Source organism: Centroberyx affinis, unplaced genomic scaffold (assembly GCF_046629955.1).
Source record: "Centroberyx affinis isolate AG114_WGS23_722 - 3 ecotype Tasmania unplaced genomic scaffold, CSIRO-AGI_Caff_v1 ptg004358l_1, whole genome shotgun sequence".
In the NCBI taxonomy this organism is placed as follows: domain Eukaryota; kingdom Metazoa; phylum Chordata; class Actinopteri; order Beryciformes; family Berycidae; genus Centroberyx; species Centroberyx affinis.
In genome coordinates, this window is record NW_027282054.1 from 67,177 (window position 1) to 91,040 (window position 23,864).

A 23,864-nucleotide genomic window follows, 5' to 3' on the forward strand; every position below is an offset into this window, starting at 1 on the left:
GGTGTGTGATACACCTGTGATGAACCAATAAGCGCACGGCTCGAGGCGTTTCCCATCATCCTTGGAGCTGTGCAGTCGGTGCCTACTTGGAGCATCCATGACTTGGAGAGGAGAGCAGCTGCAGGCCTCGCTCCAAGAACTGCAGCCGCCTCGGTCCCGCGAGATTCCCGTGGCTCGCGCGGTCGGGTCGGCGGTCGGCGGAGCAAGTCGGACAACTTTTCTAACCATCATGCATGCAACGGACCAAGCAAGTCGCTGGTCAAAACTGCGCAGGACTTGCTCATCTCAAACGAGCCTGTTTTATAGTTCTGGCCATAAAGCCTTTTCTCAGTGGTGTCTCCATAGAAACAGAGGCCGTGGAGAGTCAGATATAAGTGAGCAATATTTGAAAGCTATATTTTCTTCCAAATTGTGAGCAGTTTAGTATGTAGGTCACTAAACGCGCATAAAGCAATTCCATGTACAATAATTAATGAGGCAGAATCAACGGTTTAACCTGATTTTGTTTGCGTTTGCAGTTTAAATCCAGACTGCATTCATATCTGTCAGCAACTGAAACAACCACCTATACTGTTGGAAGATAGGAAAGGGATGGGGCTGGGGCTCTGCAGATATTCTCAAACTGTTCAAAAATATTAAATATAAAGGCTTTAGGCTACAAGATTAAATCAAATGTTTAAAAGCCATAGTCTTAGTCCATCCTCATCATTGGCTCTGTCAGCTCAGCTACAGACCTGCTCTGAATTAGTAAGTAAATCAGTGTTTGTGTTCTTGAACAGCCTAGATCAGTTGTTCCCAAACTTTCCACATCAAGGATCCCCCAAATACACACACATTAGTCCCGGGACCCTGATTTGATTGGACTGTGTCCCAAGGTTCCCAAGGTTGAGTGTAGAATTACAGCAGGGAGAATGAAATGTCTGATCCAAACACTAAACATCCTTATACATTTTCTTCTTATGGTAACTTGTTAAGGAGAAATAACAGTGACATTAACCTATATCTCATTTTGCCGGAGCCTCTGGAAACCCCTCAAGGACCCCTGAAGGTCCTGAGATCCCACTGAGGGAAGCACTGGCCTAGATTTTACTCTTTCACACAATGAATCACTACAGGGTGAAAAAAGCTCTGCACAGTACAGTTTAACATGTAAAATACTGAAACCAATTGTAAGATTGGAAATACAGGAAAACACCAATAAGCAAGAAGGCATCAATGAATTTGCATATAAGGACAAAACATGGACAATGAAATAAAAGAAGACAATAGAACATAGTAAAGGAAGATGCTGAGAATAAATACAAATAAAAAAAATACAACAAACATCTTATTTGTAAACAAAACTCAGTCATGTAATGCAGTTAGTTAGGATCTCATTGTAACTCACTTTTATCAAAACACTGTGATGTTGAAGATCTGTTTTCATCTTTAAAACTAAACAGTATTTTGCTGTGACGTCACCCCAACTGCTGGACCAATGAAATCGCTTCTGGCCAGTTTTGCCGCGCGACCTGGGTGAGCTGGAGTTGGAGGTGTGTGCGTGCCTCTGGAGAGAGTTCAACCGGGATGGCAGCTGTAAAGTACGAAAAATAATACGTTGGGTAGTCTTTCTAGCTTATTGGTTTAGTTACACCGCTGCATAAGTGCGGAGTGTTTACTTCGAAAGACACCGGCCGGCACTGTGCTGCGTTGCACCACGCTTTGTTGTTGGGCGGAGCATACACCAGTGTGTGGAGATACTAGCTTTTAAGTTTAGCTAACATGCTAGCGCCGGCTAGCTAGGTACCAGTAGTTGGCTGTAGACTCTCACGCCCCCCTTCGTTGTTTTTCTGCCTGGTTAGCTAGCAACCCGACTCTTATCTTCGCCCTGCCTGCTTGGCCTGACCTCATGGATCCCGGCGGAAGTGAACTGGACTCCAGCTTGCCTCAGCCTGAGAACCCGTGTCTGATCGTGGAGGACTCCCAGCCGGACAGTGTTGCTCTGGAGGACGACCCGGAGAGCAGCTACCGAGCCTTACTGTCCCGCCGCTTGTCCAGCCTGCAGCCCACCGCCCGCAGCCCGGTGCTGGTAAGTTGCAAGTCAAACCGTTCGTGCAGTGCCATTTACCCCAAAACATAGCATTAACCTGAGGGCGAACTATATCCTGTTTCTGCTGCGGCATTGACCCACTTTCCCCACGGTGTTGGGACTCTTGAAGTGTGGAAGGTGCAGAATAAAAAAAACGACTGTATTTTAAGAGGTTTATTGATCTCGATGCATCATTAGAGAGATCAAGCCAACATGCGAACAAGCATCAGCCCTCTCTGCCTGGCCGAGGCCAGTCAGCCTTTTGTTTCCCTTTCACAAGAGTTTCTTTGGCTTTCTCTGTCCCACCCCCACTCACCAGCCCCATCCTGCACACAACTTGTGCATTCCAAGATGTGGGACAAGGGGGAGGGGGATGTTATCTTTACAAATGTTATGTGATATATATTCTGAAATGTTGTGTTTTATTAGCAGTCATTAACATGCATGACTGAACCATATTCCTAAACATAATATGCAGGTTTTCTTTTACAGATTCAAATCAGTTTTACTAAGATATAGCATAATCTTCTTTCACAGTTGACTGTGAAACCTAATCCTGCTTTATGACCCCCCCCCCCCCCAGGTCAGAGGAACAGAGGAATGCAATATGCATCAGATGACCAAATCCTGCGCCACCTCTATTTATCTGAGATTCTTTGTTCTTGAACTAAAACTTAGACATTTTCCCTCCTAAGGTGAGGAGGGAGAGCGAGTATAAAACTTTTCAACAGCAGGGGTCATTTAAGTTTGATCTTACTTTCTGTTAACATGAGACAAATCATTTATTTTGATTGTTTACTTCAGGGTGGCAGACTGGAGTACAGCGACTTACACTGAGCAACCAGACTGCCCTTGAATCAGAAAAAACTATTTACTATTTACATATGACTCAGATCAATTCACTTATATAGTAGTAATAGACCAGCATATCTCTATACCACCTTTGATATTTTCTAACAAAAGAGCAATAGGTCTGAACTTTGGACTTTTCTACTTTGGGCCCACCTATGCTGTAAACATCACTGATGACAACAGTGTGACTTTTCTGCTTTATTATATTAAAAGTTTGGAATAATTCAATATATCTTGTAGTTTGTGTGGCAGTTTGTTGTTCTGACAGATTGGTTAAGGTGTTTTTTCTTTCCCAGGAACTGATATCCTCGCCACTTGGAAGCAGATGCTCTCAGACTGACAGCCAATCCGAGAGCTGCCAGAACAACAGCCAGGCTGGACCAGGTGAGCGCATTTTTCTATGAATGTGAACTAACCTGTACATGTTACTTAACTGTTTGAAGAAAAAAAAAAAAAAAAACCTGGGTTGCTTTCTATTCTTAGGCATTCTGGAGGCCGCCAACCCCAGTTCAGCATTCCAGGAGGAGAGTCAAGTCATAAACATCTGCCCTCTTCCAAACAAGAAAAAGTATGTGGTGACCAGATTTTTTTGCTGATTGATCCATAGACATTCAGACATTGATGTGGTGTTTTTACTCTGGCACATAATCTTTCAGGTGTGCAGCAGAGGACACTGATATGGATTCTGGTGCTGATTCCACCACACACTGCGTTCAATCTGAAGGTAGGAGCTACTCTCACACAACAAGGAAAAATAATTTCCACGTCCAATTTTTCACTTTTCTGGATTTGAAAACAATCAGATTTAGTTATATTCTACCCCAATGACATTTGTATCCATGTATTTCAGGGGAAGCCTCTCAGTTTGGTTTTCTTGAGCTTTCTGAGAGCCAGGCTGTGGGTGGTGAAGTGGTGAACAGTCAGGAGGAAGAGGATGATGTTGTCCCTCAGTCAGACAGCGGGAGGCACACCAAACTAGGTAACAAGGCTTTTATTTATAGATGCTCTGTTTTTATTTTTGATCACTTTGGAAAGCCTCTGTTCGCATGGCCACAGTGAAAGTATGACTTGCACCTCGATGAAGGGTCTCCACATTTATGGGGCAGCAGTCTGGCCTGGTAGTTAGAGCGAGAACCAATATGTTCAGCTCTGTCAAAGTGTCTTTGAGCAAGGCACTGAACTCCTACTTGCTCCAGAGGCAAGGAAAATGGCTAACCATGCAGTCTGATGCCTCTGGTAAAATGCATACATGTATTTGTGGCTAAGGAGGGTATGTAAAGTAATAAATTCCTAATTACACTGGATGCAGTGTGGCAACTGGGTGCTTACAATTCATTATTTAGTATCTGATCAGAGCATTTGTACTGGCATCCAAGCTTTGCAGCCATCTGTGCTAACTGTCACCTCTGCTGACAGTAAATCTGATTTACACCTGCTTTTTCTCACCAGCTGAACAAAACATCAGCACCGGGACTTCAGGGAGTCAGGACAGCAAATCAGTGAGGTATAGGTCCATGTGATTTACATTCTACGTTCCTTAGAGTTGTCCATGCTAGCCTTGTGCTGCAGCAGTGTTTGTCTTTCCTCCTCCAGATCTGAGGTGAGCTCCAGCAGCTCGTCTGAGCCTCCGGGTCCGAAAGGCAGGCAGCTGAGCGTCCAGGCTCTGCTCCACTCCCAGGGCTTACAAACCTCTGGTGACCAGGACAAGGAGCACTCTGAGATACTGTCCTCACAGGAGGACATGTTCGACGCTGACAAGACAGGTGGGTCGATCTAGAAATAGGTTGTGATCATGTAAATCTCACCCAAACTCCAGGCCACTGTCTATCTAAACAATACAGACCAATTGCTTAATACTAATTGCTTAATGCTTAATGATGAAAAGTGTTTGTGTAAACCGTCCAAATGTGAACATATGTGAACATGTGCAAACGCTGTTTGCACTGTGACATTTGCCAGAAGGACCAAATGATGTCAGACCAGGAGGCTACTGCCTTCAGACCCCTGGTCCCAAAAGGTGTTTCTTCTGGAACTTTCACAACTCCCATTTTCTCTCTCTTTATATCTCATTTGTTATGTCTCTCTTGCTCTCAGGTGCTGCTGTAGACAGCACAGTATCTGAGCCGGATAACCAGGGTCTTCCCACTCCGACGCCAGCACACACCCTGCGACTGCTGCATCTCTCTGGCCAGGCCACCCTGGTGCAGGAGAGCCTGTCCCAGTAAGTCACAAGAGGCCACTCCCACTATGTAGACCCATCACAACCCAGAAAAATGATCTGACATCTTTATCTCTTTGCCTTTTTTTTCCAGAAGCTCTGTTGACTATGTAGCCCCCACCCCAGACAACTTCAGCCAGACTCCTTTAATTGTTCCCAGCTCACCAACTGGACCAGAGAATGAACATGGTACCACCTTAACCTACTTGAATGACAGTTGAATTGGAACTGATGGAGGTAATCAGCTGACGAATGTAGCTAAATTGTTTGTTTCCTCAGGTGCTGATGAACCAATGGATACTTCACTGCCCCCAGATGACCGATCAGGGGAAAAGGAAGAAGAGCCGATGGAAACGGACGCTATCTCTAAGCCCCACCCAACCGCATCTACTCCTGTGTCCCAGAATTCCCCTGGTTTTGTTTTGGAGAGGACTCTCTCTTTGCCCTCCCAGCCCGAGTTCTCTCATGTATGTACTCCTTTTTTGCTAGTGCTGTGATTAAACCACGATGACTTGCCCCATGGTTTATGATATGTCGTTTCTTTGTTTGTTCTGTTTTCCCAGGATGTGTTTGTCCCAACCCAGAGCCAGGAGGCTGGGAGCAGCAGCGCGGCTCCACAAGACACACATAAGAAGACGGTGACACCAGCCATTTCATTGCCTCGTGAGTCACAATCTCCATCGCTGGAGTCGGCTCCTTTCACTTTGCCTTTGCAGCTCTCTGTGAACACGGAGAGCAGCAGCCCGGCTCAGCAGACCTCCGAGCAGGTCGAGGAGGACAGCCAGGCCACGCAGATAGAGGGACTGGAAGAGCCGCCGGGCGTGGACACCAGCGACTCCGTGGTTTCACGCTGCAGCCAGAGGAGCGAGAGCAACGGTGTCCCCTCAGAATCAAAAGCTACCGCTAATTCCAAAGCTCCTACGGTTCCTGACTCGCCGAAGCATCGCAGCGAACGTGCCGGGATTGAGGAATCCGCTCCATCGCAAAAGTCTGACACACTGAAACGGACAGCAGCAACGGCTTTGAATGTACAAAATGTGAATGTAAGTGACAGTAACACTGGGGGCAAAGCGGTGAGCTCTGCAGACAAAGTGTCCTGCTCACAACCAAGGTTTGATTCAACAGACTTGACTGTTAACAGCTGTGTGCAGGAGACCCCCTCAGATGCCGCACCCTGTAGCTTGGACTCGCAGTCTGTGTTCTCTCAGACATCTAGTGTGGATGTGGTGAAGAGTCTTGAGAGTGCTGCAGACTCAAGAAGAGGAGGAACTGTGAAGAGTCAGTCAGTACAGTCATTGTCACAGGAGCGTGGGCCGGTTGGTAACAGCCAAACAGACAAAGACATGATGGATGAGAGAGATGAAGAAGTAGAAGAGGATGAGGAGGAGGTGGTGATGGAGGAGGGAGAGGAGAACACAGTGGCAGCTGAGTCCTCAGGTCTGGGTCTGGCTCTCTCCCAGAGCCAGGTGTTATCTCCTGAGCCCATGGAGGAAGAGAGCGAAGAAAGGGAAGAGAAGAACGGCAGCGTCATTGTGCTTAAAGAGAGCGAGAGAAGCTCTCAGACCCTCGAGAAAGAGGCGTCATCGCAGTCGAAGAGAAACAGCTCCCAGCCAGTCGGAAGTAAACTATCTGTCTCCACCAATGGCCACGGGTCCCAGTCTCAGGCTAAGAAGGACCAGTCAACTCCTGATAGGCTCTCCCAGACTGGCAGGGCGGGGCCTGAGCCAGAGGGGCTCAAAGACAAGAGCCTCAGTGATAGCTCAGGAGGTAAGATGGGCACAGATAAGCCTCACAGGTTTAAGTGGAAAAATCCACCCTAAAACACTGTGACACTGTTAAAAAACAGCTATTGGCAACGTAACTTGGATCCATTCCATGGGCCTATTTTGTTGTTTGGTGGTGTATTTTACTTATTCCCCCAGATAAACGGCCAAACATACATGACGCCATCTGATGTTGAGATATTTTCAGTGCAGCTACAATGGAGTTTGATATCAGAAAATGTTTCAGTGATCGGTAAAAGGTAAATGTCAGTGAACATTACCTGCAGTTTAATGAAGTGTTATGTTTAACAGCCAAGCTAACCTGCAAAGATATATCAAGAACTGGTGTGTGAAACAAAGTGTAAGAGGAGTTGGTGAGGTTGCATCAGCCCTATTTGTGATACAAGTCTGGGATATCTGGCTTTAACATTAACAATGCACTGCAATAGATCTAATCTCTATATCCAATCATGTTTTTCTACTGCAGAAATCCCCTTCCACTTCACACTTCCTAAAGAAGGGGAGCTGATTGGGCCTGTGGTCAGTGTCACGCCCCCTCTGGTCAACCAGCTGAAGCAGACGCCGAGACACAGCACTCCCATCGGTGGGTTTATCTGCCTGTCAGAGAAACTATAGTTGCATGACAACAAGGGATTGAGAAAAAATCTAATTGCAATTATTTGACAGAATATTCCTATTGTAAGTTTTTCTTGTCATCAATTTTATAAAATGTTTTAATTGTTTAAAGAAAAGTGATTTTGTAAAAAAAAAAAATATTTGCAGCCTCTGCGATTTGGAAATTGCAGAAGTTCATATTGCGATTTCAAATTTTTTTTTGGATAACTTTTCAAGTAGCATAAGCTGATCTGATGCAAAGTAATTCAACCGCCTGCTGACACTTACTCAGACTCGAGACCTTTCACCTGGCGCCTTTTCAGTCACACAAAGAACACTTCTTTTCCAGAAAAGTCAGGCGCGGTGGGCGATGTCTCTGCGGCAGCCAGTGACATTGTGTCTGGGGAGAGCGGGGACGACACGGTGGAAAAGGGAGACGGGAAGCTGAGTCTGCGGATGAAACTGGTGACACCTGTCGAAGAGGGCAGCTCGGAGCGCTTCAGCCTGCAGAGTACGAGCCTTCCCTTTCTTCCTCGCCCTCTCTCCCTCCATCCTGAACACTAGGCATATGTGTGTTCTCAGGAGTGACAAGATGGTATCCATGGCGACGTTGCATGCACTTCTGTGCTCGTCACTGTCTCAGTAATGTGTTTCTTTCCCCCAGAGCCGGCACTATCAGACGAGGAAGGATCTGTCGTCAAGGTTACCGCTGTTGCCAAGGCTGTAACCAGGTAACCTGCTGCTATCTCTATGCATATCAACTGAATTTAAAACGTGAGGGTTTTTTTTTTCTTCCATTTTTGAGCAATTTGCCAAATGGATTCATTTTTTACGGTCTGGTAGACATCAGACGGGTGAATTCTAAGTGGATTTTAAATGAGTTTCATATTCAGAGCAGCGTAATCGTCATACAGAAAAGTGCATCAATGGAAATGCATTAGCTAGTGATAATGTAGCAGTAAGGACTTTCTTTACTGGAATTATAGGTGTGATGGTGATTTGGCTTGGTAAAAGGCATGTACCATAATTCTTCATCACCAAAATAGCCATAATCACAAAAAGCCCTGTCTGGTATTGTTATGTTATCACCACCTCTTAGCTTAAACCAATTGCATTTTTTAACACAGCTAGGCTCATAAAGCACAGTTGAAAGGCCTTTCTGACCAATCAGATCACTTGGCTGAGACCGCCAGCTCTATAATGAGGTATATTGTGATGCTTGTGTCCTTGGATAAAGCTTGCATTGTGTGCCTGGGGCTGACTCATCCTCTCCATCAGAAGTGTGTCTCTGCCTCCCACCCAGGCTCCTGACAGCAACAGGAAGCTGAAGGACATTGCATGGCGGCTGTTTATCAGCCAGTACAGCATTGCTTTGAACAGAAATCCATTTATGTATCCGGTCGTTCACAGATGGCTGCGGCCGTCTAATGACTGTGGAAACCTGATTCAGCAGTCAGAATCATGAATTATAATGTATAATTATCTCAGACACCACTGGTGCGATTTTGATGAAACTTAGACACTTTTTGGCACTCTGTACACCAGTCTGGCTGGTCTTGGCCTGATGAGGGCACTAATTAAAAGTCAAAATTTCTAAATTTTAAAGCCCCTAACTACCTACTGACCTACTCAGACCTACGCTGTAAGTCTGATTGACATGAAACTTGCTGCACACATCCAGCTATCCTCACAAGTTTCACTGTTTGGCCTAATGAGGGTGCTATAATTAAAGGTCAAAAATTGTAATGCTACAATAAGCAGCTTTTTGACATTACAATAAATAGGATATATCATACCATATATTTTCTGTGGCCGTGGCCAGCAGTGAGCTGGGTTATGGCTATCGAGCGCAAGAAAGTCATAGCAGCAACAACAGCAATGGCGGAAAGCAATCAGAAACTAGAAGGACACTCGGAGAGCGCAGACCTCCGCCAAGGTTCGTGCTATTATTGCTTGTTCGTGAGTCTGATCCGGATCCGCTCCAAAATGTAATGGATTCTTCCTTGGCCCATGCTACACCCTTCCATGAAGTTTCATGAAAATCGGGCCAGTAGTTTTTCCGTAATCCTGCTAACAGACAAACAAACAGACAAACAAACGGTACTGAAAACATAACCTCCTTGGCGGAGGTAACAAAAGAACAACAAAGCCTGTTCAGAAACACTGGTGAATATCAGTGTTACTTTTTTGCTTTTTCAAAATGTTTGATTCCCTGCATTCACTGTCTGTTTCTTCAACGCCTGTTGTGGCTTTATGGATGTCGGTTAGCTCAGCCTGAGGCTGGATGTCGTTTCAAGGTAGACAGCTCATCCAGATGAGTGACAAGTGTTGGGGGCGGGAACTTGACCAAGCTGGAGGAGGACGGGACTAACAATATCCTTCCTGTCTCAAAACAAAAAGATGCATATCTTATCTCAAGTTCACATTTGTTTATTTCTATAGCCCTTTATCACAAGCATGTCTCAGTGGACTTTACAGAGAATGAGCCTAGCTAGATCTAACTGATCAAAAATCAGTTGTGAAGAAAATGATATAGGACAAACATAGCGAAAAGCACAAGACACAAAAGCAGATTTTAGCAAGACAAAGAGCCTACCTGTTCGACATAACCTAACCTTCCCGGCACCACCAGCCTTAGACCCTCATTGTACACAAGGAAAAACTCCCAAGAAAACACAACACTCGCTTTCAGATTAATGAGTTATTTTACCAGTTTGGGGAATCTGTTTGTGGCGGGCCTGTCTGATATTGTGGCAAGACACCAGCAGTAAGTGTGTGCATAGGAAACACAGTGTTGATGTGTTGTTTTGTGTCCCGGCAGCTCGTCTGTGTTCAGTCGTGTCCGACAGGTCCACAGACAGCTGGAGGCAGAGGAGGGCAGCCAGCCGGCCAGCAACACCGCTCCTGTCAGGTAAACACACACAATTTAATAGTACAATTATATTGACCAAAATTATCTTGATATATTGACTTTCTTCTTAAAAAACAAAATGGTAAAATGCTGGTTTAGCTGTAAGGATAGCTTTAAGTCAGATGACTCAAAGTGTTACTGGTCTGCTGTTAACTCAGTCAGTAACATGAATATAACTATTTATTAGAGCACTCCCCCTTTTGTGGAAATGACAGATGAGAGCTGGCGGTTGTCACGGTAATAAAAATTAGGGGCGGTGTCAAAATCGTTGTTTTTTACCGTGATATATATAGTAATATCGGTTATTGTCCCATCCCTATGCTATAGTACCAATGAGTACATCCACTACTGCCTCCGCATTTATATATGTATATAATAGTGTACGACTGTGAAATTTTATATACTTTTAATTTTACTTATTTTTTTTAATTTATTTATTTATTCATGTTTGTTCTGTTGAGATTGTCAGTTTCTTTTATTAATAATGGACAAAGGCTCACATGTCCGTTTGACTTAGGGAAGTATGAATAGCTCTTCCCTGTTGTAATATATTTCAGTAGATAGAAGTAGGTCTGCTGGGGTACCACTCTGTCTGTCTGTCTGTGTGTGCGTGTGTGTGTGTGTGTTTCAGAGAGAGAGAGACCTACTTTTTGATTCTGGAGGTGGGATGGATGGTTATTTTTGGCATCATGTATACCCTCCTGAGACATGAGGAGAGGTTATGTGTGGGTTTGTCCTCCCATTTTGACAAAGCAAGGTCGTTTTACAAAATGTCTGCTACGTGAGCCATCCAGTTCTCTCTCTCTCTCTCTCTCTCTCTCTCTCTCTCAGTAAATAGTCTGGGAGCTATGCTGTTTTTGTGCTGATCTTTGATAAAAATACTAATAAGATAACACTTTATAACAGCGAATAATGATTGACATAACATCCAAAAATCCTCTTCTAAAATCCTTGTCTGTGTGCAAAGGCAGAAAATCAAGTTGCCTTGCTTTGATTTCTGACTTGTTACAGGTGGCTCTTGGTATCAAATTTTAGTGGTGGTGAAATTCTGATGTTGCCTTATTTTTGTATGGTGTCTGCCTAATATCACATAGTATCAGATAGAGCTGAACAATTAATTGAAAGAAAAAATTGAAATCACAATATGAACTTCTGCAATTCTAAACAAGGTGTTTTAGTGCTGCAGGTAATCTTTGGTCCATGAAAGTACTTTTCAAATTTAAAGAAAACTTGTGATGATATGAATCGCAGTTTAAATCGCTATTGCAATATTCTGTCAAATAATCGCAATTAGATTTTTTTGTGAATATCTTTCAGCCCTACTAACCGTCCTGTATCTTTAAACTGTGCAGGGGGGAGCTGTTCGCCTCGCCACAGAAGAGTTCCCAGGCATCGTCGCTGGGATGCAACAGCCTCCCCAACAGCCAATCAGAGCCTTCCTCCTGCGCACACCAGGAAGCGTCGGCGGCGCCTCCGGAGACGCCGAAGGAGCCGCCTGTCCCCGGGTCCCAGTCCGGTGCCGCCGCCGAGGAGAGAGAGGCGCCCGAAGCTCCGGAGCCGTCCGTCCCGAACAGGACCGCCGCCAGACAGAAGGCGGTTTCCCAGCAAACCAGCTTTGACAACACCGTCACCCTCAGTCCCTCCAGCAAGGTAGTTTACAGGACATCTGTGTGCTCCGTAGCACAAAGAGGATAAATATGGAAAGACATTGGCGCAATTTGGGAACCAAACTTATAGCAATAACTAGAGCTGAACAATAAATCGAAAAAAAGTACGAAATCACAAAATGAACTTCTGCAATTTCCAAATCGTAGAGGCTGAAATTAATTGCTTAAGAGAGAGAGAGACATTGTAGAGCTGCAGGTAATGTTTCATCAGAACTGACATCTATTTTTTTTTTGTCAAATCACTTTTCTTGAAACGATTTTAAAGTTCTAAAAAAAAAAGAAAAACTGTCAATCGAAATTCAATTTTTTTGTCAATATCATTCATTCAGCCTTAGCAATAACTTAAATTCAATAATAATCACATTCATTTTCAAGCCATTGCATTCAATATCAAATCGTGTCCTAATTATCATAAAAGAGATTGTGTTCCCAATAACCTACCTGGTAAAATAAAGGAAATAAATAAATTAATTAATTTATTCAACAAATTAATTTTGTCAAATTCAACAAGACAAATTCATATTTACACATTTGAAATACAATCTCCGTTGGTACGAATCTCTTTCCATAGCATTCAGTCATAACACATAACAGCATTCAGAGGTCGTGGTTTATGTATGTATTATGAAGACACTTCTAACTTGTGTCTCTGTCCCTCAGCTCCGTCAGCGGACGGTGTCGCAGCAGACGAGCTTCGACGCCCCGGGGCTGCGCTCCCCAACCAGCAGGGTGAGGAGATCCTGCTAAATTACAGCTTACATTAAGTCAAGTCAAGTCATACTTTATTTCTATAGCACATTTCATTCACAGGAAAACTCAATGTGCTTTACACTAGGGCTGAACAATTAATCGAAATTTTATACCATACTTTTATACCATTTTTAATTAAATATTGTGGTGCTGCAGAGATGTCCTGGCCTACACATCATATTCTACAGACTTAAGAAAACATCTTTGTTTGGTACAGAACCCCGCAAAAATCACACCATAATCATTTTAATATGTTTTTCAATGAAAATGAGAATAATGATGTAAAAATGATCATTCCCTCTGATATCACAAATCATATCACAATTGCAATATCAGTCAAAATAATTGCAATTAGATATTTTTTCAAAATCGTTCAGCCCTACTTTACACGCAAAAACAATGAAAATAGCAAAAACTACAGCCAGAAACATATATATAAAATGTGATTTAAAAAATACACCTATATTTAAAATATGTATATACGTATATAGAAACACATACTTGCATCCACATACACACATACAGCCATATGTACATGCACACAAGGTTAGTCGAAAGCTTGGGGAAAAAAGGAAAGCTTTGAGCCCACTTTTAAAAGAGCTTAGAGTTTTCTCTGGCAGGCTGCTAGTGAATGTTGTCCAGTTCTGACTCTCACTCCTCCATCACCGACTGACAGGGAGAACCAGAGTCACCTTTGTTTAGAAGAACTTCTGGCCCCTCCCACCGCAGACACGTGCGCACCATCCAGGAAGTGCGGACCACCATCACACGCATCATAACAGACGTATATTATGAAGATGGAAAAGAGGTGGAGCGCAAAGTCACTGAGGTAACCAACTTAGATTGATGACATCACGGACTAAAGTTTTATCTCATTGTTTTCTGGTTTTGGAAAAGGTTTGCGATTCAATTGTCCACCACAATAGGAATAACCTATCCATGAATTATTAAAAAGGGGTGTTTTTCACTTTCGTAGCAATTTTATATCATTACCTGGTATCTAGTTTTTTTTAATTTATATTGCTGCACTCTTCTTCAAAGAAATTTGCAAGGCATTTTGGGGACTTCACACAAGGAAAAATGGCTGGCTGCATTGGAGGTCCACCTACCTTCTGTAGCTCCATTCTTATTGGCAGGCTGTTATATTGAAGACTGTTTTATGAATTTCTATATAAAAATTGGGAAAATTAAAATTTTGTATATCTTTTTGGCATGTATTGTTCAATAGATGGTACGTTATGATATGGAGAATTAGCTAATAAGGTGAAAAAGCAATTTTTCATTTCATTGTGACTTTAAATTGAGTGGCATTCCCCTTTTTGTAATGTAACTGCTTGGGTTCCCCAGGAGAGCGAGGAGCCGGTGGTGGACTGCCAGGTGTTGGACAGCGACGTCTCGCCGTGCCGCACAGGAAGCTCCATGACCTCCGGTGACCTGGGGGACGTCAGCTCGCTGTCGTCCAAGGCCTCCAGCCTGCAGCACAGCTCCGGAGGAACCAGCGGCAGCACCGGCCCCGCCAGGCCCGACTTCATCATGCCGCTCAGCCGAGGGGCCAAGTCCATCAGGTACCGCCCCGCCCCGATGCCATCTGAAGAGCGGTTTAATATCACTGTAGAAGAGACTAAATCAACAGGATTACTATTTCTCTCACTCTTTCAATTAGCGTCTCTGCTTGATCTCTATCCACTGGTTGCATGCTGATGCCTGTATCACTTCTTCACTTTCTTTGACTTTCTAACACCTCAGTTTCTTACTGCAACCACCCTGATTTACTGAACCCTGCCTGCCTCAGGTACAAGTTGCTCTTAGGCATGAATCTAGGGTCACTAGCCACCCCTGAAGGGTAATTTATGCTTCTGCATCGAACCTATGCCATCGATACAGTGTAGCCCGCATAGGCTGAATACCTGTGATTGGCCCGCTTCGTATTTCCTCCTACCGATACCGAAGACAATGGAGCAGATGGAAGAGAGACGAGCTGAGGAGAGCTTCAAATATCTTGATTTGAAGGACACCTCGTCTCCAAATTCTAAAGATTACCAGATGTCACTGAATTCGTTGTGAGAAATATCCCAGAACATGAGTTTCAGAGAATGTAAACACTACTTCTTCTGTTGTTACTTCCGTGTTAACAAAGCACGCTACCGCAGTCTAGTGTTTCTGTGATCTAGACGCAGAATCACAGACGCAGAACCATAAATGCTCACACCACCATAGGCTATGCCGGCAATTCGATGCAGTATAATTTACCCTCAATTCATAAAAAAGGGTGGCTTTTGAATTTGACAGTAACCCTAGATCCGTGCCTGTGCAACCTGACCGGCCCCGTTCGTCCCCTCTGTGTGTCTGCAGCCCCAGGAGGGGAGGCGGGCAGCAACAGAGGGGTCACAGGGGTCACAGGGGTCATAAGGCAGGGTCAGTGGTCACACTGGACAGAGGTTTCAGCACCCCGGTGTCCCGGGCCCTCGTCCCGCTGACCTCCAGAGGAAGGGCTAGGAGGGGCCGCCCCCCGTCCCGCTCCTCCCTGTCCAGGTGAGTCCTCTCTGGGCTCGCCTCGCACTTAACTGAAACCACGGACGAAGCAGAAATAAGATCCAAGGCAAACTGACTCCACACTGTCTCTAGTAACACTTCACCTTTCCTCTTTTCACTAATCTTCTTGTACATAACGTTCTCAGTGATTGTCCGCATTTAGTTTTCATGATTTTGTTGACTCAAAATAAAAATAACGTTCTTATTGGTGTTTTGTAAATACATATAGTTTAGTTAAAGGGGTATTTAGTGAATGAATTGGGAGAGAGAGTCCTCACAGGCAGAGCAGTCACAATACAACACCAGCTTTTCTAGTTCAAATGAGGTAAACCTGCTGATTGGAGGCTTTCCACTTCAAATGCTTCAAACTTCCCTGATTGGAAGGATTTTAGCGATTATGTAGTAAAGGAAGCCAATCAAGACTAAGTGCAGTTGTAACGCCTTGACTGGAATTTAACCACTCAAACAAAATCTAATTTTAATAATGTCTTCATTAAACATCTTTGATATAAAAAGGATACTAATAGGAGGGCTACGGTGTTCTGAGACGGGTAAAACACTACTGTAAGAAGGTGCTCTTTGGTCGAAAAATGGCGAATCCAAGGCACTCTTCATATGATTAAAAAGCTTTAATCAAAAGCTAGTTCATGGTCGAACAGATAAAATCAAAGCCAACATGTTTCGGCCACACACAGCCTTCATCAGGGCATAGGCTATGCCCATGTGTGGCCGAAACATGATTTTATCTGTTCGACCATGAACAAGCCTGTGATTAAAGCTTTTTAATCATATGAAGAGTGCCTTGGATTCACCTTTTTTTTTGACAATCTTTGATATAAAGTTTGAAAATTTGAATTCCTATAGTAGGGCCCCCTTTTAAATCAGCGTCTGATGCTGCTTGTAGTGTGAACATACTCTCCGCCCTGTCTCTCTCCAAGGGGAGGTGGTGCCGGTGCACTCCCGAGGGCGAGCGGCCACGGCCAGCTCCAGTCCTCCTCGGAGGACGAGCCCTACACCCGCGTCTTCCCCCCCCGCCTCCCGGACAGCCCCACGGACGCCGAACCGCCCAGCCGCTCGGACTCCCTCCGGTCGTCGCCGGAGGAGGCGAGCTCGGCCGGCAGCAGCTTCGTCGGGCTGCGGGTCGTGGCCAAGTGGTCCTCCAACGGCTACTTCTACTCCGGCCGCATCATCAAGGACATCGGGGAGGGCAGGTTCCGCCTGCGCTTCGACGACGGCTACGAGTGCGAGGTGTCGGGGAAAGACATCCTGCTGTGTGACCCCATCCCCCTGGAGACGGAGGTCACCGCTCTGCTGGAAGACGAGTACTTCAGCGTAGGTGAGGAAAGAGGAGGGGGGGAAGGGTGAAGGTTCGGGTGGCAAAACGACTTCTGAGCTCCGCATGACTGTTTAGTTTTAGTTTGAGTTTATTGAGTTTATTTATATCAGGGACCATGTACAAAATACATTAATCTCAAACAAAGAGAGAAGATGCTTTGTACCAGATTTAGCTGCTAGCTAATTTCCATCTGTAGTCCCTGGGTAGGTGAACAGAAACAATAAAACACAGAGCAAAACCTATCATCTCCACTACAAATGGACCAACAACCTATTGACATCCACGCAGGCATATGCGCACACACACACACACACACACACACACACACAATAGCACATTTCACATTTCAGGAATAAATACAAAGCAGAATACAAATATCAAAGTATTATATAAAAACAGGTCGTCAAAATGTCAAATTAATGCTGACAATGACTGGTGAGAGTGTTCGGAATAGGGTTCAACTTACATGGGTTATTGAAGGTGATGTTTTTATATTTAAGCTGCCAATAGCTGATATTTTATGCTGGTATTAAGCATCTTTAAATTTGACAAGTATTCAGTGTTTCCTCAAGAATTGTTCTTGGCAGGATGGAAATGCCTCCGAAAAACCATATAGACCATCATGGGACACTAAAACTCTCCATTGAAACTCAGACTAATGAAATTATTTTAGTGTCAGCAGCTCTTTAAGGCAGAGACACCCACCACACCTATTCAATGGTAGGGAAACTGGGATACATTAGGCTTTTAAATGAAGAGTGAATTTACAAAAAAACAAACATTATACAGCAATAGATGAATAAATAAAATGTGAAAAGAAAATTAAATGCCATGTTAGGTTTTCATGTAGTTGTGGTCAGGGAGGAACCTCCATCATATCAGAGGTAGACAACACTGACTGGACAATATTCAATATTTAATAAAAGAACTATATCAGAAACCGATAATATCGGTCTAACCCTAGTTTGTAATAAGTCTTAAGCCAAAAATACTGATGATCTTCTAACTTTTGCCTCATTTTGCGTGTCTTTAGGCATTGTGAAGGGCCATAAGACGGAGGCCCAGGATCTGCTGTACAGTGTGGAGAGGGAGGGGCAGAGGCAGTGGTACAGCAGGAGCTCGGTCATCCTGTCTCTGGAGCAGGGGAACCGGCTGAGGGAGCAGCACAGCCTGGGGCCCTACGAACCCTCCACCCCCCTGGCCAAGGCCTCCGACATCAGCCTGGGTGAGACGGCCGCAGCCAACCATGGAGATGTTTCTCACACCATCCACCTTCCTCTAGGAATATATTTCTGTTGATCAATCCATTGAGTAAAATCAACAACATTTTCCAAAGAATTTTCTTCATTTCTCTTAGGGAAAAAAACCCCATTGCATTCATTAAGTATTTTACCGCTTGGTATGGTTTCTTAGTAAATCAAACTTAACTGAAGCACAAGCTCATTTACCATCTCATACTGATTTTGCTCTTTGTGTTGAATTTGGCTCAAATTTCAAATTTTTTTCCAGAACATTTCCTTCCTCCAAACAACTTCCATTTCTCAGTGATTTGGTTAAACAAGGCTGTAGTATATTGCACTACAGGCTCTATGGAGAAATGAACAGATGTACAGTATTCAAATAGCATCTTTGAGTCACAAAACTTATGGCACAACACATGCATCAGAAAAGTAGCACATGATGTAATTTATACATGCTTAATATTTAGATATAGTGTAGAGTAGTTTTAAATTTTGAATTTTGAAATTTAGAACGGACAATGGAAAAGCTTTCATGAACTGGATATATGTTGAATCACTATTGTGTTACAGCAGTCAGCAATAGAGAGTAGCGAAGCAGACATTTATATGAAAATGTCACAGATTAATACTTCAAGATACAATATATGCGATACAATATATGAACGATTCTCACACGAGGCCCATTGTTTCAGATCATGTGTTATGTCTGGATCCTTGGTCAAATGTGACTCTGGAATATTCTCCACAGATAACCTGGTGGAGGGGAAGAGGAGGCGGAGGGGGGGGGGCGGGGGCGAGGCCACGCCCAGCCGCAGCTCCTCCGGCAGCCCCCGCACCCCCGGCCCGTCCGGGAAGAGGAAGCTGATGAGCTCAGAGGAGGACCGGACGCCGGCCAAGAGAGGCCGCCGAGGGCTGGGCGCCCGAGCCGGTACAGACACACGCTCACCTAAACCACCAGCATGACCGCTTCTGAGCCGGGATGGGGTCTTTTTTTTTTTTTTTTGCCAAGAGTTCAGGATATTTTTAATACATCCCTCCCATGCTTTTTGATTCTTGAATTCATAATCAATTCTAGGTTTACTTCCCCCATAGTTGACTTTAGTTTTGGTGTGTCCTGATCACATCCTCGCCAAACTAAGTCACAGCTTGATTATAGCCATCAACAGATTTTAATCATAATGCAGTATTGTGGTGTGAATGCATTTGGTTTCATTAGATTTTAATCAGTTTTAACTTTCTGTCTCAATATGTGCTACATTGGTGTGATTACACTTGATTTTAAAGTATTTTTTTTAGAAAATTTTAATCATTTCTAAATATTTTATACATTGTACTCTATGGTTCTTTTTGAACAGGTGTTTTAATCTTTGTTATAAATCTTGAACGTTTTAAATGAACTGGTAACACTTTATAATAAGGGTACATTAATTAAGGGTTAGTTAATGCTTAATAAGCATTAACTAACCCTTAATTAACAGTTAACTAATGTGTCTGGTAATCATTTACTGATGGTGTTCATGTTAACTAAGGTATTAATTTATACATTATTTAATAGTCATCTTTATAAACTATTAAATGATGTATAAATTAATACCTTAGTTAACCTTAGTAAATTACACATTAGTTAACTGTTAATTAAGGGTTAGTTAATGCTTATTAAGTATTAACTAACCCTTATTAAGCATTAACTAACCCTTAACTTAGTGACCCTTATTGTAAAGTGTTATCAATAAACTTGAGTAACTTACATTGATGGTGGTTTTTCATTTGTGTAGTTACAAGAATATTAAAGCCCTGACTTGTCAGATTCCAGATTATTTTATTAATGTATGATGATATGAAATCAGTAATATGTGATTCTTGTATTGAGCATGACTAAGACATATTTGACCTCCATGTTGCCTGTGTCCATCCTCTGCTGACGTTTCCATCGCCCACTGAGGCTGACTTGGTAACTACTAATCTGCCGCCAGTATTATCTTGGTGTTGGTCCACAGGTAGCGGGGAGATGGGAAAGGTGTAGGTCTCTAAACTCACTGGTGTATTTGCTTTGAGTAGCATCTTAATACAGTCAGTTCATACAGTTCATAAAGTGATGGTGAAATTTGGTAGTATCTTGGGTTGTGTATCTTCCTCCATAATAAAACCCCAAAATCAGCGATTCTCTGTTACCTGTTGCTCCGGTAGAGGAGACTGGAGAATTGTGTTTTTTTTCTCTCTCCATTCACTGACATTGTATGGAGGCAGAGTCTGAAAATCACACTTCTAGCACATAAAGGAACGCCGACAAAGCAGATTCTGTGCTGTCGTGTGGCTGAATTGTGGTTAAGTGAATCACTTACTATATGTTTATTAAACCTTTCAGTGTAACATAAATCTGATCAGAGGAAACTTATGCCGATGGAATGAAGAAAATAGTATGTTTACCAATAATTGTAAAATCAATGGAAAAAAGGTGGGAGACAGAACTTTGACACTTTTTGCCAATATATAAAAAACGAGTCTCTCACGTTTTAACTAACAAGAGCAACAGATAACAAAGAATCAACAATTTTGGGGTTATATCATGGCCAGGAAGCTACACAACCCAAGCTACTACCAAAGTCCAACATCACTTTTAAAGTCCCGGCTTTTTCCAGATCCCGACCGCCTCTTCTGCTTTAACGTGTGGTTTGTGTCCCCCCCCCCCCCCCCCTCCCCCCCCCCCTCCCCCTCCCCCTCCCCCTCCCTCAGCTCAGCGGGCCGGCGTGTGTAACACCTCCGGCAGCGGGACAGACCTCCCCGGTCCGTCCTGTGACCTGACCGAAACCCACGGCCCGCTGCCCCAGAGCAGCTCTCTCTTCATGGGCTTCGCCTTCATGCTGACCGCGTCCTCAGAGAGCGACCGGCTGACCAACAAGCTGACCAGCGACGACGAGGAGGGTGAGAGAGGCTTCCACCCGACGGGATGTAGCTGTAGGCTTCCCTTCTCAGCTTTCCTTTTAACGGTCGCAGGATTGGTAATTACTGTGTTCCTTCAACAGATTATGTGCAGACAGGTCCGTATAACAAAGGCTACACTGAGTCCCAGCTGCAGGCAGGTGGAGGCTTCATCCTGCTGGACTTCAATGAAGAACAGGTAAACACTTCCAATGATGACTGGGGCCTTAATTACCACAATAATAGAGAGCACCAGGCCTTTATTAGAGACAGCTCAATATTTCTTTCCTGATATGCCTAAAAGTGATAGGATTTACCAATATTCTGTAAAAAATCATCCTCAAAATGATATACAATCACCTATTAATAGCTTGAAAATATACCTAGTATAGGCAACTGATCTCATAATATTATACTCTTTTAGAATTGATATTGAAATGTCTTGCAGCACCCCATCCCGACTTTTGCTCTGCATATTGTAGAGCTTGCAACTTGAATTTCAAGTCAAATATTCTCTGAAGTGCCCTGCTATTCTGCTGCAGGTTTGCTCACAAAGATACCGATGCTGCTGCTGCTTATGTCGGATATTGTTTGATATCATTTTCTATTTTCTTGAACACTCAAATCAATGGCATGTTCCATTATATTCAGCATCTCTTTTTGGTAATATATTTTGTGATATTTTAGTCATTTTAATGATATTTTAGGCTGTAAATAATGTATGCATTGAGACTCCTTTCTGGTAGTTCTGCCATATTTTTTTTTTACCCAGCTTTTATCAGGGACCGGCCTTTATTTCAGCTTACACACTCAACACTCCCTGGCTTTGGTGTGAAATTGAGACTCTATTTGAGACCGGGTCTTAATTGGAAGTTTAATGTTACACACCCATGGTGATAAATCTCCTCTGAGACATAGGAAATCAAGCTCAAGCTGAATGAATAATGCAGGCATGTACTCATAACCCGGTCTGACTCGTCCCTGCTGGTTCCCTCCTCAGTGTAAGGCAGCTTATCAGAGCCTGCTCATCGCGGACCAGCACTGCCGTACCAGGAAGTACCTGCTGTGCGTGGCCAGCGGCGTGCCGTGTGTCTCTCACATATGGGTGCGGGACTGCTGCAAAGAGAACAAGCTGCTCAACTACAGGAACTACCTGCTGCCTGCCGGCGTCGGCCCGGACGACGCCATAGTGGAATGGTGAGACGAGGCTCCGTGTTGTGCTGCTCTGTCTTGGGGTTTGACCTGGGGGATCTGGGAGGTTACATCAAGGATTTTTTCTGATATGTGGATGTCTGTTTTAGGGCTGAACGATTTTGAAAAAAATATCGAACTGCGATTATTTTGACTGATATTGGCAATTGCGATATGATTTGCGATATTAGAGGGAATGATAATTTTTACTTCATTATTCTCATTTTCATTGAAAAACATTAAAATGATTATGGTGAGATTTTTGCGGGGATCTGTACCAAACAAAGATGTTTTCTTAAGTCTGTAGAATATGATGTGTAGGCCAGGACATCTCTGCAGCACCACAATATTTCATTTAAAATGGTATTTTGACACACATTTCGCCTTTAACAAATATTGCGCCTCCTGCGATTTGAAAATTGCAGTAGGCCATATTACGATTTCGATAAAATTTTGATTAATTGTTCAGCCCTAGTCTGTTTATAGCAGGGTCAGAAATGAAATGGTGGTTCATAACATGGCTGTAAAAGTAAATATAAGGGTGCAAAAAAAACCCCAGATAATTAGGAGTACCCATTTTGCATTTCACCCTGTGCTCATTTTATTTGTTGGCAAATATTCATACATGAATCCAACTACTGTCCCTCGTGGGCCACCATTGGTGATTCATGGGAACCTAAGACTGGCTGAGTACACAGCCTGAAGCAGTAGAAAATGTTTCCGCCACACAGCCAACAGCGGTAAACAGCGGTAAACAAACCGCTGTGTCAACAGCATAACATAACAATCGAGGGGTGGAAGATGGGCCGTGCAGCAGTGGGAAAGAAGTGTGCGATGTGTAGTGTATTATTATTTTAAATAAATCTTAGTAGTACAAAGTGAGTGTTTATTTGCCAACATACTATGCAAATGTATTCTATATTTAGATAGAATTGCCCCAGAAAAAGACCAGAATCCCCCTAAAAATCAGATCACGGGGTAAAAAATGCCCTCTCAACAGTGAATTTCTTACCCTGGAACGTCATCATGTCTTAATGTTTTTTTTCCCCATCAGGCATCCCCGCTGCAGCCCATTCAAGGCCCTGCGGATCCTGCTGGTGTTTGAGGAGCCGGTGGAGCTGTGGGCCCAGCTGCTCACCATGAGTGGAGCTTCCTCTGTGAGACAGTTCCAGTCCGACAAGGATAGTTCTGGTACAGGACCCCCCCTCCACCCCCTCAAACACTTTGTACCAACAGTGGAAAGAGTACTAAAATGTCCTACTCAAGTAGAAGTACTGTTACTTGGCTAATATTTTACTTACTTAGAAGTTAAAGTACTGCTGTAAAAATCTACTAAAGTTTAAATGTTTAAAATGTACTTAGAGTAAAAGTTACTGGCTCCACAATTGGCCAGTTTACAATAGTCCAGTTTGTGTTGCTTATGGAAATATTACAAATACACAAAAAAGCTACTCAAATACAGTAGCATGAGTAAATGTAATCAGTTACTGACAGCCTGTTTTTTTTTTCTCATCTGTAGACATCCCTGCAGGCAAGTTTGATGTCGTGGTGACGGATCGTGCCTGTCCACCATTGGTCCAGAAGAGTGTGACATCACAGGAAGTTCCCCTGGTGTCTCCTGAGTGGCTGATCCAGAGTCTGATCTGCGGGGAGCGTCTGGGTTTCCACAGCAAGCCGCAGTATCGTCATGACTACTCCTCATAGTCTGACTCCACATGTTAATTCAGAAGGCCTTCAATCATGTTCAATGTCCAGTATTAGTTCTGTTGCATGCCTCTGTTGTATATAATTTTAACCTGTC

The 23,864-nt window shown here is 43.6% G+C and overlaps 1 protein-coding gene across 1 annotated transcript; it reads left to right on the forward strand.

Annotated features, from left to right (window-relative positions):
* The first annotated feature begins 1,888 nt into the window (after positions 1-1,888).
* On the forward strand, positions 1,889-23,859 carry tp53bp1 (tumor protein p53 binding protein, 1). The gene is made up of 28 exons (XM_071543614.1): positions 1,889-2,068; positions 3,217-3,304; positions 3,404-3,488; positions 3,577-3,644; positions 3,771-3,899; positions 4,370-4,424; positions 4,514-4,683; positions 5,015-5,141; positions 5,233-5,327; positions 5,418-5,605; positions 5,702-6,905; positions 7,389-7,536; positions 7,840-8,027; positions 8,181-8,247; positions 10,338-10,427; positions 11,780-12,077; positions 12,755-12,823; positions 13,521-13,673; positions 14,192-14,409; positions 15,197-15,376; positions 16,315-16,712; positions 17,746-17,937; positions 18,702-18,881; positions 20,687-20,875; positions 20,977-21,071; positions 21,873-22,069; positions 23,118-23,254; positions 23,583-23,859. Exons 1-28 carry the CDS (start codon positions 1,889-1,891, stop codon positions 23,765-23,767), a joined length of 5,373 nt encoding a protein of 1,790 aa, XP_071399715.1. The 3' UTR covers positions 23,768-23,859.
* The last annotated feature ends 5 nt before the right edge of the window (positions 23,860-23,864 follow it).